General features: G+C 43.3%; 1 protein-coding gene across 1 annotated transcript; it reads right to left on the reverse strand.

Moving 5' to 3' along the window:
* Positions 1 to 5,994: 5,994 nt before the first annotated feature.
* Positions 5,995 to 13,211, reverse strand: pmp22b (peripheral myelin protein 22b). Its single transcript, XM_008303363.1, has 5 exons — positions 13,057 to 13,211; positions 12,347 to 12,437; positions 12,013 to 12,106; positions 9,242 to 9,382; positions 5,995 to 8,380 (listed from the first exon to the last, which is right to left on the reverse strand). The coding sequence occupies exons 2-5, from the start codon at positions 12,422 to 12,424 to the stop codon at positions 8,220 to 8,222; spliced, it is 474 nt and encodes a 157-aa protein (XP_008301585.1). The 5' UTR covers positions 12,425 to 12,437; positions 13,057 to 13,211; the 3' UTR covers positions 5,995 to 8,219.
* Positions 13,212 to 13,873: the final 662 nt, after the last annotated feature.

The raw sequence follows: 13,873 nt of genomic DNA on the forward strand, positions 1-13,873 counted from the left end.
TTTCACAACAATATAAAGTCCTGCACCTCTCTGGAAACAGCAGAATCATGGCTAGAGGTAGAAATAACTCAAAAATGTGTTCTGTGCAGTGTGATTCAGTTATGAAGGCATGAATCGTAAAGAAATGGTTGACATTATTTTTTAATTCTTAGATTTTTTAATTTTACAAAAAACCTGAAATCAACATTTTTTCGGTGTCCACATGTGTTACCAATACTGCACAAAAATGGGGACTACACTTATAACTCCTGTCTGTCCAGCCCAGTTATTCAGAGACAGCTTCTACCCCACAGCAATAATCACACTCAAGTCAAAATGTTACACATGCTCCTAGTGCATTAAGGGATGGATGTATGGGTGTGTGTTTGCATGTCTAGAATTATATATATAAATATATTTATTTTTTTAAATTACTCTTTTACAGTTTTTATAGTCTTTAGTTTTATTTGACATGGATGTTGCACTGATTGGTTTGCCACTTCTTAATTTTGTTGTACTTGTTGCAATGACAATAAAGATTCTAGTCTTCAGCTGAAAAGCCCTGAAACTTTGTAACGTGACTGTATGTCTGTCCATATCCTACAGTGACTGTATGTTGCAGCTGAGTCACTAATACTTTCACAGTAGTGCCAAGGAGCCCATATTTCTTTGTTTTTTGCAGACTCAGGATGGTGCAAAGGATTTATTTTTGGTGATTTCTAAAAAATTAGCCATGTAGAATAAAGTGATTTGGATGAAATATCATGATTTTAAGTTTAGATTTGGCAGCATGTCTCGGACAACGAGTTCAAGGACTGTCGGAAAGTTGAGAATCCAATTTTTTTTTTTAGTTTTCACACTGTCTGGCTCTTTGTATAGACAACACAGCTTTTTCAAACGTGGACTTTAAAATGTTGTCATTATTATGAATTGTGAATTCTTCCGCATAGATTGAACTCGTCACCACAAATCCAGTCTGTAGGCAGATCACAATGAAAATACCTTTACCTTGATATGTCTTTTACATTAAACTATATGAATAGTGTCTGCTTGTTGCAGGAAACAGCATTGTTATGTCAAAATATCAAATTATAAAACGTGGTCGTTGCATTATCATACTGGATTGGACCTTGAATGTCATGGACTTTTGAACATGCTAAGCATGTACAGTAGATGTTTTTGCTTTGTTCTGTTGCCATGCATACACAAAGCAGTATCACTCTGGATGCTCATGCCACTGAGTCCCGTCTTATCTTCCCTTCTGCCCTCCTCCTTTGTCCTGGGATTCCACCGCTACATGGGCACTTACCAGCCCCGACGGTCCCCCTCGCTATCAGCCCGGCCCTGCTATCTCCTGATGGGCCGTGGCAGACACTCCACCGAGAGCAGATTACAGCATCCGTCTTTGTTCTGCTAATCACCCCGTCTCTGTTCCGTGTACGTGAATAGTGATTCGGAGACACACGGGGGCTTGGAAAGCAGCTGACTAATTAGGTTTACTAATCATAGTTTCATTAGCCTTTAGGTCCAAATTCTTCTGTATCTGTGGACAAAAAGACTTTTTTTTTTTCATTTAGAGCCTTTCTTTTTTTTGATCAGCTCAATTACTCAAAAGGAGAGTGATATCACAATTAGCTGTTATATACAAGCCTTTAGCCTTTAAATCATTTTGGTCAGATCTCAGGGTGCCCTTTAGGAGTTCTAGGACGTGATTTGTTTGGGTTGCTGGGTTTTGTCATAACATTTTATAGCATATTTGGTGCTGTCACACGGTGTCCAGAGAGTGGCAGCAAAGCTCAGGCCTGGCATTGAAGCAAACTCATCCAATTAATTAACTTTAATATAGATTTGAGGCCTTTTTCTGGGAGATTGGTGTTAATAATATCAAAAGAAGACACTCAGGCAGCTGAGAGAAGCTGCCATGGTACTAATAAGAGCTGTTGATGAGGCATTACAGTATCTCTAGTGGTCTGAAGCTTGCAGGGTTTGAAGGCACCAACCATTCTGCTGAACTTTACAGTCATATACATACCGTCATTCCAGCGCTGTCCCAGCAGTTTGATGTATCTCTGGCTCAAATCTTTTCCTGCTTGAGCCAACTGATTCAAAGCCCTCAGTCATGGCCGGACAACTTCTTCACTCTCATGATATAGCTAAAACTTTAAGTGTTCACAGGGATGTGTGCTTAAAAAAAGCGTCTACGTACCCCATCAGTAAGCGGGGTTCTCAAATCTTGCCTGTTTTAAATGCAGCGCAGCCACAAATAACTCGAGTATTCCATTCCCCCTCGAGGAGGCCCAGTTATTGCCTGGGGAATTTATGAGGCTTCATTGACACCATTCAGAGTGCTTTTTACTGCTGTCCATCTGACCGGCATGACGCTTTACTGGACCTCATGAGAGCCGTCTGTGTGTCTGTCTGTCTGCAGAAATTAAAAGCAGCCTTGTTAACTCGGGCTTGCAACTTTCTGGAATTTTTTTTTTTCAGTTTTGCAGATTTTGCAACTGTTTCAGCGCGCTTTTGCACGCGTACAGTGTGTATTAAATGCTATATATACATTGGAGAGCTGAGAGATTCCTGCCGTGCACCATCCCGAGTTGCTTGTGTCGTTTTTGTTACGACACACTTGATGTTTTGTTATGAAAGGTTTTTAAGAGAGTCACTGATCTTTTTGGGAAACTTCCCTGTCAATGTGAGTGTTACAAGCGCGCTCTCAGTTTCACGAGGACAAAAGTGAGGCCTATCATATGTTTGCTGATATTCTCCAGCTGCTAAAGGTGCATTCACCGACGTTAAAGTCACCACTAACCATATTCACGCTCCCAGAGGCTTTTATTCAACAGTGCAGTCTGCTCTGAAACCGCCACACAAAGCTCCGGCACTTGTGATTGTGCTGCATCGCTCCGTCCTCTCGGCTTCCTTTATTGTTGATAAAATGATTAGGCCCCTCATTGTGAGTGCATGTTGGCGTAAGTGATGTTGATGTATGGCGGGAGCTGAAGTTGATTTACTCCTCGACTACATCAGCTGCCAGTCGTCGCTTTATTTCCCCGAGCGTGACGGACACCCATGGGATCAGGGGGTCAGCTATGTGTGGGGATGACCTTGACCCAGTCAGGACCTTCGTAATGGGACGGTATGGAGGGTGTTAGAAAGCGGTGGGTTTGCGGGCTCAATCCGCTCCATGTTTCCATGTGACAAATGGATGGCTGTGGCAATGAAAGAAAAAAAAAACAAAAAAAAAAAAACACAGTGTCCACTTTGACCCCTTCCAATGGCGCTCCGGGGAGAGTTGGGGGCCTGAATCTGGTCTCGGGGTTATGGTGTGGCCCCCAGCGGCCAGGGATCATGTTCCCAAATAACCTCCAGACATCCTCAGGGATTTATGGAGCCACTGGGCAAGATACACCTTGGATTAGGGTCAACTTTGATGGAGTATAGTCGAGTGTTGTTGCAGGGAGTTGGAGCAAGAGCAGGACCGAATGCTGCATATGTGATGCATATGTGAACATGTAATCGTGTATACGCCCGCGCTAAAGTGTAAGAGGTCAGATCTCCATGTGATTTGACTGGCTAATCTAAATCTAATCTTAGCCAGCTGCATGTCCTCGGCCCCTCCAGCCTCATCTCCTTTTCTTTCTTCTCCAGCTGAGAGAGAAATTATTAAAGCTACAAATTACCAAGACCCAGAGGTTTCCTTCCACTGGTGGTGGTGATGGCAAGCAGATGGCAGCGGAAAGCCAGGAGTAGGACCGAGCCCTCCTCCACCAGCCTCCCCCCTCCATAAAGCACCATTTGCATTTCATGAGCCTTAATTGCGTCTGTTGCCCTCCTCCCCACCGGCTCCGCGATTTTGTGCCTGTCACCGTGCACCCCTGCACCCCTTGAAGGAGCCGTGATAGATTAAGGTGGGCCTTCTGTTTGCATCCCCCTCATTGTGTTCCAGAAATTAGAAAATATTATCTCCCAGTCGAGTCAAAGTCACACAAAAAAAAAAAAGTGGGTGGGGGGGGAGGTCGGAGGCAGCGGTGCAGGATGTGATAGTGACAATGGGTGTGATAGGACAAGACGGGGAGAATTTTTAAGGCATTAATGGGAAAAAGTGATTATTTTAAAAGCTCGTCCTTGACCCCGTGATGGAAAAACAATGATGCGTAGAAATCCCCAGACACCTACAGAGCACCGAGGTAATAATGCGTATCCGTCAGTGTTTGACAGACACAATACAATGACTTTGCTCTTTATTTTAGGCCTTTTTTTTAAACTATTATTGCACACATGCATGTGCAAAAACACTTGGATTCAAGAGTTTACAACGTCCGTGAAACAGCCAAGAGGCCAAATCGAATAGGCGACGATGACAGAATGTTGATCTGTCATCATCGCCGCGGTTAATGTGACAGGGACTGGATGATTCTTTTCAGACCGGTGTCAGTTCAGCATAATGTGACAAATTTATCTGGCGCCTGTCTGCTTTGTCCCACCGCACATTTGTTGTGTTAAATATTGTGCGTGCACAGGCGGAGTTTAGACAGATTATTTAGAGACATTTGCAGGTTAAATAACAGCTCTAATGCATCACACGTTTATCTCTCTAATATCTTGCACAAGTTCCAATCGAGACCACATAAAAATAGATGAGGATTAGCACAGTGTAAACAATGGAAACAGGCCTGACAGTTCAGTAAATCGGTTAGATGTAGACGGGTAAGAAATGTATGCAAAACCCTGAATAAATGAATGGATAAACAGAACGTATGAGATGTTTCCATACTGGGAAAGGTTTGACGGAGTGAAAAGTCTTTACATAAGTAAGCACATCTTAGTGATCTTGTGTTGCTGAAATGAGGAAATAAGTTTCAGATTAGTGGTGGGAATCCATGTTGGTACAGAAACGTGCAGTTTATGCCAAACAACATTCAGGTTTTTGACCCGCTATAGTTTTAATTGTTGCTTATCTACATTTTGTTAATTTTTTCAGCTCATCTGACTCTCTTCCTGTCTTTAAGCTGCATCTCAACTTCAAATCCTGAATCTCGTTGCTCGTGCTTCTCATTTCATTTTGTGACACCGCTTTGTCTGATTTTTTCCTCTTTTTTTTTTGTAATTTATCAAAAGTAAAAGACTCATTCGTCTTCCGCCTTTACCTCTAATGAGGTGTTGTGCCATGAAGCCCTTCATAATGGCTCCGGAGGAGGAGCATTCATTAGACTGACTGAAGGGTAATAGAGAGTAGACAAGTGGGAGAAATCACCCTTCTCTATCTGCTGCATGCATGCTAATGGCAGAGATGCGCCCTCGCAAACAAGCTGAGCTGTAGACGAGGCTTAATGATCATATATGGAGTTAATGAGGTTTAACATACTTCAGTAGGGAAAATATGATGCGCTACACCCAGGGGAGGCATTGAATCTCCTCTGGATACCGTGGTGGGTCTTGGGTTTAACTGCAGTGCTCGTGTTGGACCACAGAGAGGCAGCATTTGTCCATCTGGTGTGGTTTTTAAATGTTGGTGCTGCTGCTGTGTTACACCAGCAGATGGCGATATTGCACAGAATATGAAAAAAATGTTAAATTAATAAGTATGTATATATATATCCTGAGAGAGAGAAAGGTGGGCACAACATGGTGATGTAAAATACACATATTATTACAGGATTTAATGCCTTTCTCTTAGTCTAAACTACAAAACACGCCCACAAACATGCAAACAAGACTGCAGTGTCCCTATGTCACCCGGTTCTAGTATGTCAGAGGGGGGGAGGCAGTAGGAGGCTGCGACCTCTTGGGCCTGCAACTCGAATCCTCCTCCTCAGAGTACTCTTTCATTGCTCGGAGATTTAGATGCCTATCATCGGCTCAGAAGCTTGTCGACTGGCCGCAGTCTTTAAAAGGAATAGACTCATTACAGCGACAATCTGCGAGCAACCTTAATCGAAACGGGCATCCGTACTGATCGGATGTTATGAGTGTGTGCTGCAAACTGAAAGACACAAAAAAAAAAAGGCCCCACTGTGGTGGTGGTAAGAAACATCCTTTAATGGGTAAATTCAAAGTAGCTTTGGTAATATCAAGAGCATGTGGAAGTTTAGATGTAAACATGGTAGAGACAGTCGAGGCTGTAGCTTTTGCACAAAGTAGAGGGCAGTTGTCATTAGAGGCGGCGTCTTCTAACTGAACCCTGTGATGAGCATCATGCCACACAGCAAAACAAAACAAAAAAAGAACACAGCAGACCAGCTAGTGTAAGCTATGAATTAAATGCTCTAATCCACCACAACATAGCTCTGTTTGGGTTGAGAGGGTCTCACAGGAGATGTCAAGCGACAGACGCTTTCGTACAGCGTTCAAAATTCCTCTTACTCCTGATGTCACGACACTGTTGACACTGCAACACGAGCCGCGTGCTTCGAATAACTGGCATCGCGCGCCGAGCCCTTTTTGCAGCCGGCGTGGGTGACTCGGGTCGCATGCAGTGTTTGCGAGGCGGCTCATTTTGATTCACTAACACGTACCGCAAAAGGCTGACTCGAACCGGCTGGAATTTACATGACATCTTCGATCACAGCACGTGAACATGCATCTGTTGTCAGTTAGAACAGATTAATCACCACAAATGGTTCAGAATTTTAATTCCCATTCAATTGGCAGGGTTTTTTTTTCTTTCTTGCAGCTCAGTAAGGTGTGTTTCAGAGTTTTATTGGCAGACAGCGTCAACAACATCCTTGAAGAAAAAAAAACGACTTCTACATGCATCGAGTGTTAGAGTGAATCCAGTCCCTTGTAACAGTGGAGTACACAGCATTAGTGAGAGTAGTTTTATTTAGTCAGTGAGTTTTTTTTTTGTTTTTTTTTCTTTAAGGCTAGATTGTCACAAACATCTGTTATGCACAACATATAAACAGTGTTTTATACAGTAGAAGAGGAAGAAAAACAACAACACGTAGACATCAGTGGGCAGAGACTGCAGCATGTCAAACTTCAAGTATGTGAAACAGACATTTTTGTATCATCACTGCAAACCTCTCTGTCCTTTTTTTCTTCACTTGTAGAGTTAATACTAAATATCCTTTTCCTATCATCTGGTATTTTCTGATATGGCTTCAACTCGGTGGTTCCTAGTATTGTTAAATTTGGCTATAATGCCCCGCTGTGTTATCTTCTTGATGATATTCTACAAAAAAACAAAATTTGGCTTTTTGAAACTTTCAGAATGATGCGAAATGAAGGCAAAACAGAGAGAAAAATAAAGCGTAAGTTATTTCTCCCAAACTCTTTCCAAACTTGCAGAATAATACTGACATTCCAAATGACTTTAGATTTTTATCAATGCACCACCTCAACCTTTACAGTAGCTGATGAAGAGAAAAAAAACAACAACAACTAATAATTCAGACACTGCAAAGTGAAATAGGCCGTGTTCCCTAAAGAAGCAGTCAGGCACCTTATGCACAACTGTACCTCTGTCTGATTCTCACTTTTTTTTTTGTTGTAATTAATGGCAAGCGGTTTGACTCTAAACAATAACAAGAAGCATTGTAAATGATTGCTATCAGTAATAGGAATGATAAATACATAGCACCATCTTTTTTGTTGAAAATAAGAAATAGAAAAATACCGAAAACAAAAACACTTAAACTTGCAAATTCACAAATAGAAAAAAAAGGACCAAATCTATATTTCATGGCTACGCTACATCCATGGATGTTACCACTCTTTTTGTAAAGCAAGCCCATCCGAAAAAAAAAAAAAAAGAGAGAGAAAAGTTCACTTAACCCTTCTATTTCTATACATGCACTTTGGTTAATATACTTCAAGAAACTTTTTTTTGCTTTTTTTTCTAATTCTTTGGCAAAACAAAGGGCCAAAAAAAAACACAACAAAATAGTGTATAATTATTTCATCATTACAAACAAAGACTAAGGCACTTAATCAGCTAAAACAAAGCTCATAGTATCCGTTGGCAGAGCAACACAAAAACTATGTACATATATGTAAAAAGTGTTATAAATAGGTTTTAAACCATAGATACTATATACATCTTTTAACTGAGACAGTATTGGTGTGTTTTTATGTTGGTTTGCATGTTGTATTTTTGGTATTACTCCCCCCTCCTCCCTCGCTGTGATGTTTTGGCCTCTGTCGGCCACTTGGACTTGGGCGTCACTACTTCAGAGGGGGACTGATAACACTTGCAGTTGGGCAGAGGGTTACTGGGAACACTGGGGCGGAGCGGCGGCTCATTCTCGCTTCCTCAAGATGACGTAGATGAGTCCGCTGATCAGCGCCAAGGGGAAGGCCACCCACGCCAGGATGTAGGAGTAGCCGAAGGCGTACGACTCCGACACCCACACCGGACTCATCACCGTGTAGATGATGGCGCCGCTCATCACGAACAAACCTGCAGAGTGAAACGATAAAACGACATGAGCATCATCCTGTTCTATTATCGGATCGTGTTTCCCTGCCGCGCTGGGCACTCGTGTCCTGATCTGAACCCTGTCTGGCAGCGGAGGCGAGCAGCTCCGTCTTTTTTCCCCCAGAAGGCATCCCTCCACATTACATCACAGATGCTTATTGAACACCAGTCTGGCCTTTTACGAGCCCCGCCTGCCCACCTCCCCCCTGGTCGGACGTGGCATGATCTGTTTGTCGGGCCCCCCGCACCGCCGGCCTTCCTGACATTTTAACTTGCACGGCTGGCAGCGCTCCCGGTGTCATTCCTGTTTGGCTGAGTGGGCACCTGGTAGCCAGGGCAATGCACTGGCACATTATAGAGAGAGAGAAAACCTGGGATTTTGCAAAGGGCTGCCAAGAGAGAAAACAATGGACTGGCAGTGGAGCTGCTCTCTGGCCAAAGGGCATGAAGCACAATAGACAAGTGGAGCATAAAAACCATTAGCAACTGGCTCAGATGCTCTTAATTTAATTCTCTGCCGTGGAAAATGTGGTGTGAGCATCCACCAGTGGTTTGCCTGTCTAAGTGGACTTAATGAACACTCAGGTGTTGCTCTATTATTGATACAGTTCACAGATGAAGTGATCAATTAAAAAGTGAAAGATTAGCATACTGCTATCGATTCAACGCTTTTCTTTTTGGCAGTTCAGTGATGAGTTGATTCATGAAAGAAAATGACAGTTGGATCCTAAACAAACTGCTTTTTGTAAAGCTAAGCAAAGAATAAAGTCTTGATTAACCTAAAGCCTACGTGATTTCAGTTATGCTGTTTGTGAGAAAGTGTCAAGAAGGGGTGGAACTCACTGGCAAGGATCTGGAAGGTTCCAGTGAGGAAGAAGCGTCCGCCCTTCTGCAAAGTGAAGAGCTGGCAGAAAAAGAGGAAGAGGGACAGGCAGCTGAAGATGATGGATAGGATCATGACAGCCTGGACCGCCTGAATCCACTCTGCAGGAGAGAGAAAGAGAGTGCAGTCATTAATAACTCACCCATAGTTATCATTAGCCAGAGCATTATCCATATCTGTGTATACAAGACGATGGGAGGAAAACAAATGAAGACGGCATAAGTGTGCTGAGTTTTGGCGTCCTCCCAAATATAATGAGATATCCCCCTGACCATGTTTACTTCTGGGAATGCGTAATGGATCCATAACAATGAAACCTAGGTATCCTGTTTCCTAAAAGCTCCCCTCACAGCAGGACCTCCGACCGAATGCACCACATCGATCCTGACTGCTAACCCTCCAAGGCCAGGCCGTGAGACGCCATTAACCCATTAGACACCGGTATCGACAGGGAATGCCATCGACTTAGCCGTCCGTCTGACGTCGTGTTTTTGTGTTCCCATCATGCCACTGTGCCGGGAATCCTCGGATATCCAAGCAGGATCTATTTCTTGTCTTAAGGGTTTAGCCGTGCTCCCTTTCCTGGCTGCTTCCTCCCCCCCGAGATCTCTGTATCTCTTTAGCTTTTTGCTGTTGTGTGTTTTCTAACACAACTGCTGCCAAGGTGCTTGATCACAAAAGGGACCACCCAGGTCTGTTTGTGTAGCAGTTGCATAATCTCCTCTGTAGCTCCTGTCCTCCACTAATGTCAGCAAATCTTGCAGAAAAGTCTAGAAAACAGAGTTACAGACGTGTTTGCTTCAACACTCTGGCACATGTGTGGTTTATTGATTCTCTTGCATTATGGTGACGCGCTTACGACAGAAAAAAAGCCACAATGTGTAGTTTATTAGCACGAAAAGGATGGTTAAGAGGCAACTTCCTTTGCGTTATGTCAACACTTAAACCGCGGTGATAACAACGCTGCGTATTTATGACTTTTCAAGAAAGATCTCACAGCTTTCCTGGAGAATCTGCACAACAATTGCACAGAGTCTGGAGTCGGGTTACCGCCCACAACAACATCGCTACACCGGCTCAGGGGTGAGATATGGGAGGAAACACGACACACTGCAAATCATCCGCAAAATGCACCAGAGCAACAATTAGATTCCACTGTAATGATCCTGTTTTCGAATGACTTATATATATATATATTTATATATAACTCTGTGATAACGCTGTGAGAGACAATACATCACTGCTCTCTGATAAACAGAAACCTCCTTCCTTCCTTTCACTGGTGGGAAACAGTGACATCGGGCATTTCCTGGCTTGAGAGGCCTGAGTTGGGGACTGGTTTATTATTGTGGTTGTGCATCTTCAGCTGAATTATTTCTACTGCTTGTGTGTTTCTGATTTCCATCCACACTCCGCTGTGCCGAGGAGTAGTATTTACCTCGCTGTGTTTATGTACTGGAGGCCTGCGCGGCGTCAAAAGACATTCTTACCTCGACGGCTAATTTTAGACCAAGTAAATTCTATGAAGTAATTTTCCTGGCTGTGAGGATGTGATGTTTAACTCACTCGGCGTGTAATAACTGCGGTATGATTACCTCGCACTTGGGGGCGTCATCAATATTTTCGTAACCAAGGGCAACAAGCGAGGAGGAACTCCAAAGTCTGAGAGATTTCTCACTAAAAATAGCCGCGATTACAACCATTATGACTCACTTTAGTGGGAACTTGATTGCTCAGCAGACCTACAGAAAGAAAATGAATGCAAGAGAGGAGATCTTCCATCTCCCAAAGCTAAGAGCACAGAGCGACCCGGGAACTGGCCCACGCGCCTTCTTGGATTGTTTATTCAAGAAGTCGCGTGGGCTAGGTTCCAGGTCGCAGGAGTGGTCTGCGTCAGTACGCTAATGAAAGCAAGTCAAACAAACCGGCTGCACCATCAAACTACCTGGCAGAGCAGGCAGGCGCTGCTGCTGCTGCTGACAAAACACACACACATATACTGGCCGAGCATTCTAGACAAATGACATCATCCCCTCCTGCACCACGGTGACGACACATTTAGCAGCAAAACATACAGCGCACATCTCACAGGAGCTTGTTGCTGTATCATTTGTTTTTTTAAAAATGGAAGTTGCATTACATTCCCAAAATATCTTCACTGTCTCTGTGCATCTTTGTCATAAATCTCCTAACGCTTGCAGCTGCCGCCTTAAAATGGTCCTAATGATCCCTGCAAACCAACACTGGACACCCTGATCTGACACTGGGGCGTGACCCGCCATCAGTATGCTATGTTCTGCACGAGGTGGTCCAAGGTCTCCCTGCTTTCAGACTAGATCTAAAACTTTAAATACTCTCCGTGGCCCCACCCCGATCGTCTCCCGGCTCCCTCTCGCCTCTGTTACCATGGAGTCCCAACACGAGACCCTGAATATGGACATCACACCACGACTATTTATACAGTGGCAGCCTATCAGCTAGTGCTTCATGGAGGCAGAGCCACATTCTCTGCCCTAGATGGCACCATAGTCCCAGAGGAGCCGCGACACACCCACACCATCAACAAGGTGAAAAGTTTAATCAAGCCATTTTTAATTTTTTTTTCGCAGTTTCACAGCAGAGCAACGTTTAAAAACCCAGAATAAACCATTGTGGTGTAAATGCAGAGGAATTAAAAAGTCAAATGTGCTTTAAAGAAGACAAAAAGTGAAATATGAAGCAGGTGTCTGACCTCCAGTTGATGCTGGGTTACAGTGGTATCCTCCATTGACAATAGAACAGTTTGTCCAGAGGTCTGAGGTGCCAGCTTCACTCGATGTCCAGACCTGGTGGCAACAACAGGTTTTAATAACATGAAAAGAGCAACCAAAGGAAAAAAAAGAGCTGATTTTACATCTCTTAATGCAAGTACAACAAGCCTGTAAGCCTCAATAGAGAGTCCGCTTGTATTTAATCCTCTATGCTATACTTTTTCTTCAGGATATTAAGCGTACATGCATGTTTTTTTTGTACGTTTTCAGCAAACTTAAAGCAGCATTTGAGCAAATGATGACAATTGTACTCACGCTGACAATTGTGGACACAAACAGGAGAACCAGAGCAGCGATGTGCAGGAGGATAATTCCCAGTAGTAGGAGCAGCATCTTTACAGTCGATCTGGAAGGCAACGAGGACAAGAGACGCTCTGTCAACATGTATCAGTGTGTGCGTGGATGTCAAATTGGTGAGATATGGGTGTGTCGCTGCAGCCGGCTCACACTGACAGCCAGCAGGGAAACTGTATCCAACCTGTTTTTTTTCTTCTTCTTCCCTCCTTAATGTCAGTTTTAAGACAGAGTGGGTCATTGTTAATGTTGTGGGCAAATTAGTCTCAGATGACTTGATTAAACTTTGAAGCTGATCTCAAGGAGTACATCTTTGCTTTTATTGGCACAAAATCTACCTGACAGTCTTTTCAAATTGCATGTTTTGTTCCATTTAGTGGTGAGAAATTAGCTTTTAAATTGCCAGTGTGTGTCATTAACACCATAAGAGTAGTTTCTTTAGAGAACAGAGAAAGCAGTTAAAAAAAAACAAGGTGGAGAATCACGATTCGTGTAAGTGTATTAATCGGCAACGTTAAGCTTAAAATCAGTCGTTTGTTTGCCGTGACAGCTCTTCTGTCAGTGCGCGCAATGAAGCGTCATGAAGCCCTGAGAAAAGCGCAGTTTCCGCGTTTAATCCGCCAGCACTGACTGAGTCATTTAAAGTTTAGAAGAGAGTAAAGTCCACTTACTTCGAGCGCGGAGCTTGTATTCCCACAATAAAAAGAAGTTAGGCTCGCAGAAAGCAAAAAGAAGAAAAAAAAGCAGCGTTTTGGGTTTTGGTTTTTTTTTTCCTCCCCAAACGAGTCCAACAGCGGTAGTTCCTCCGTCCCAAGTCGCTCTCAGACTAGATTGATGCCAGGGCTGACGTTCTGTTATAAAGTGTCTCATTATGGAAGAACAACGCCCTGCGTGCGTCGCTGCGTCATGGAGTGACCCTCTGGTTCACAGCCAGGGCTCCCAATATAGACGCACCATGCGTAATAGCGCATGAGCTGCCTTAGTTACTGACTTAGTGTATGTGGAGGGAGCCGGTGATCATTGTTTTGGTGCCGTGGTAACTAAAAGCTGTTATCTGCTCTCGAGGATTATTTGTCAACACTGTTCCCAGCTTTAATGGTGACATGATGGCATTACATTTGGATCTACTTCTGTGGTCTGTTTTGTTGATTTTTACAAAAAAAGATGTCCAATCGCCACAATTAAATGAGGATGTATTTTAATCGAACATGTGGCAACATTGGCGGAGGATTATAACACATTTCACAAAGCTTGATTTGGACCATTCACTGTAATAGATATGTTTTATTAAATGACATATAGTAACTGGCAAAGTCACAGAGAAAAGCATTCATTTACATCAGGGGTGTCCAATCCTGGTCCTCGAGGGCCACAATCCTGCATGTTTTAGATGTTTCCCTCTTCCAACACACCTGATTCATATGATCAGGATCATTATCAGGCTTCTGCAGAGCTTATGTTAACCGTAAAAGAACTTACTTTCATAAG

The sequence above is a fragment of the Stegastes partitus genome, unplaced genomic scaffold (assembly GCF_000690725.1).
Source record: "Stegastes partitus isolate 25-593 unplaced genomic scaffold, Stegastes_partitus-1.0.2 Scaffold1990, whole genome shotgun sequence".
Lineage (NCBI taxonomy): Eukaryota > Metazoa > Chordata > Actinopteri > Pomacentridae > Stegastes > Stegastes partitus.

Coding starts and splice junctions, on each gene's coding strand:
- pmp22b (XM_008303363.1), bottom strand. CDS start 12,424: ATGCTGCTCCTACTACTGGGAATTATCCTCCTGCACATCGCTGCTCTG. Junction 12,107..12,346: donor TTGTGTCCACAATTGTCAGC/GTGAGTACAATT, acceptor TGTTGCCACCAG/GTCTGGACATCGAGTGAAGC. Junction 8,381..9,241: donor AACCTTCCAGATCCTTGCCA/GTGAGTTCCACC, acceptor TTCACTCTGCAG/GTTTGTTCGTGATGAGCGGC.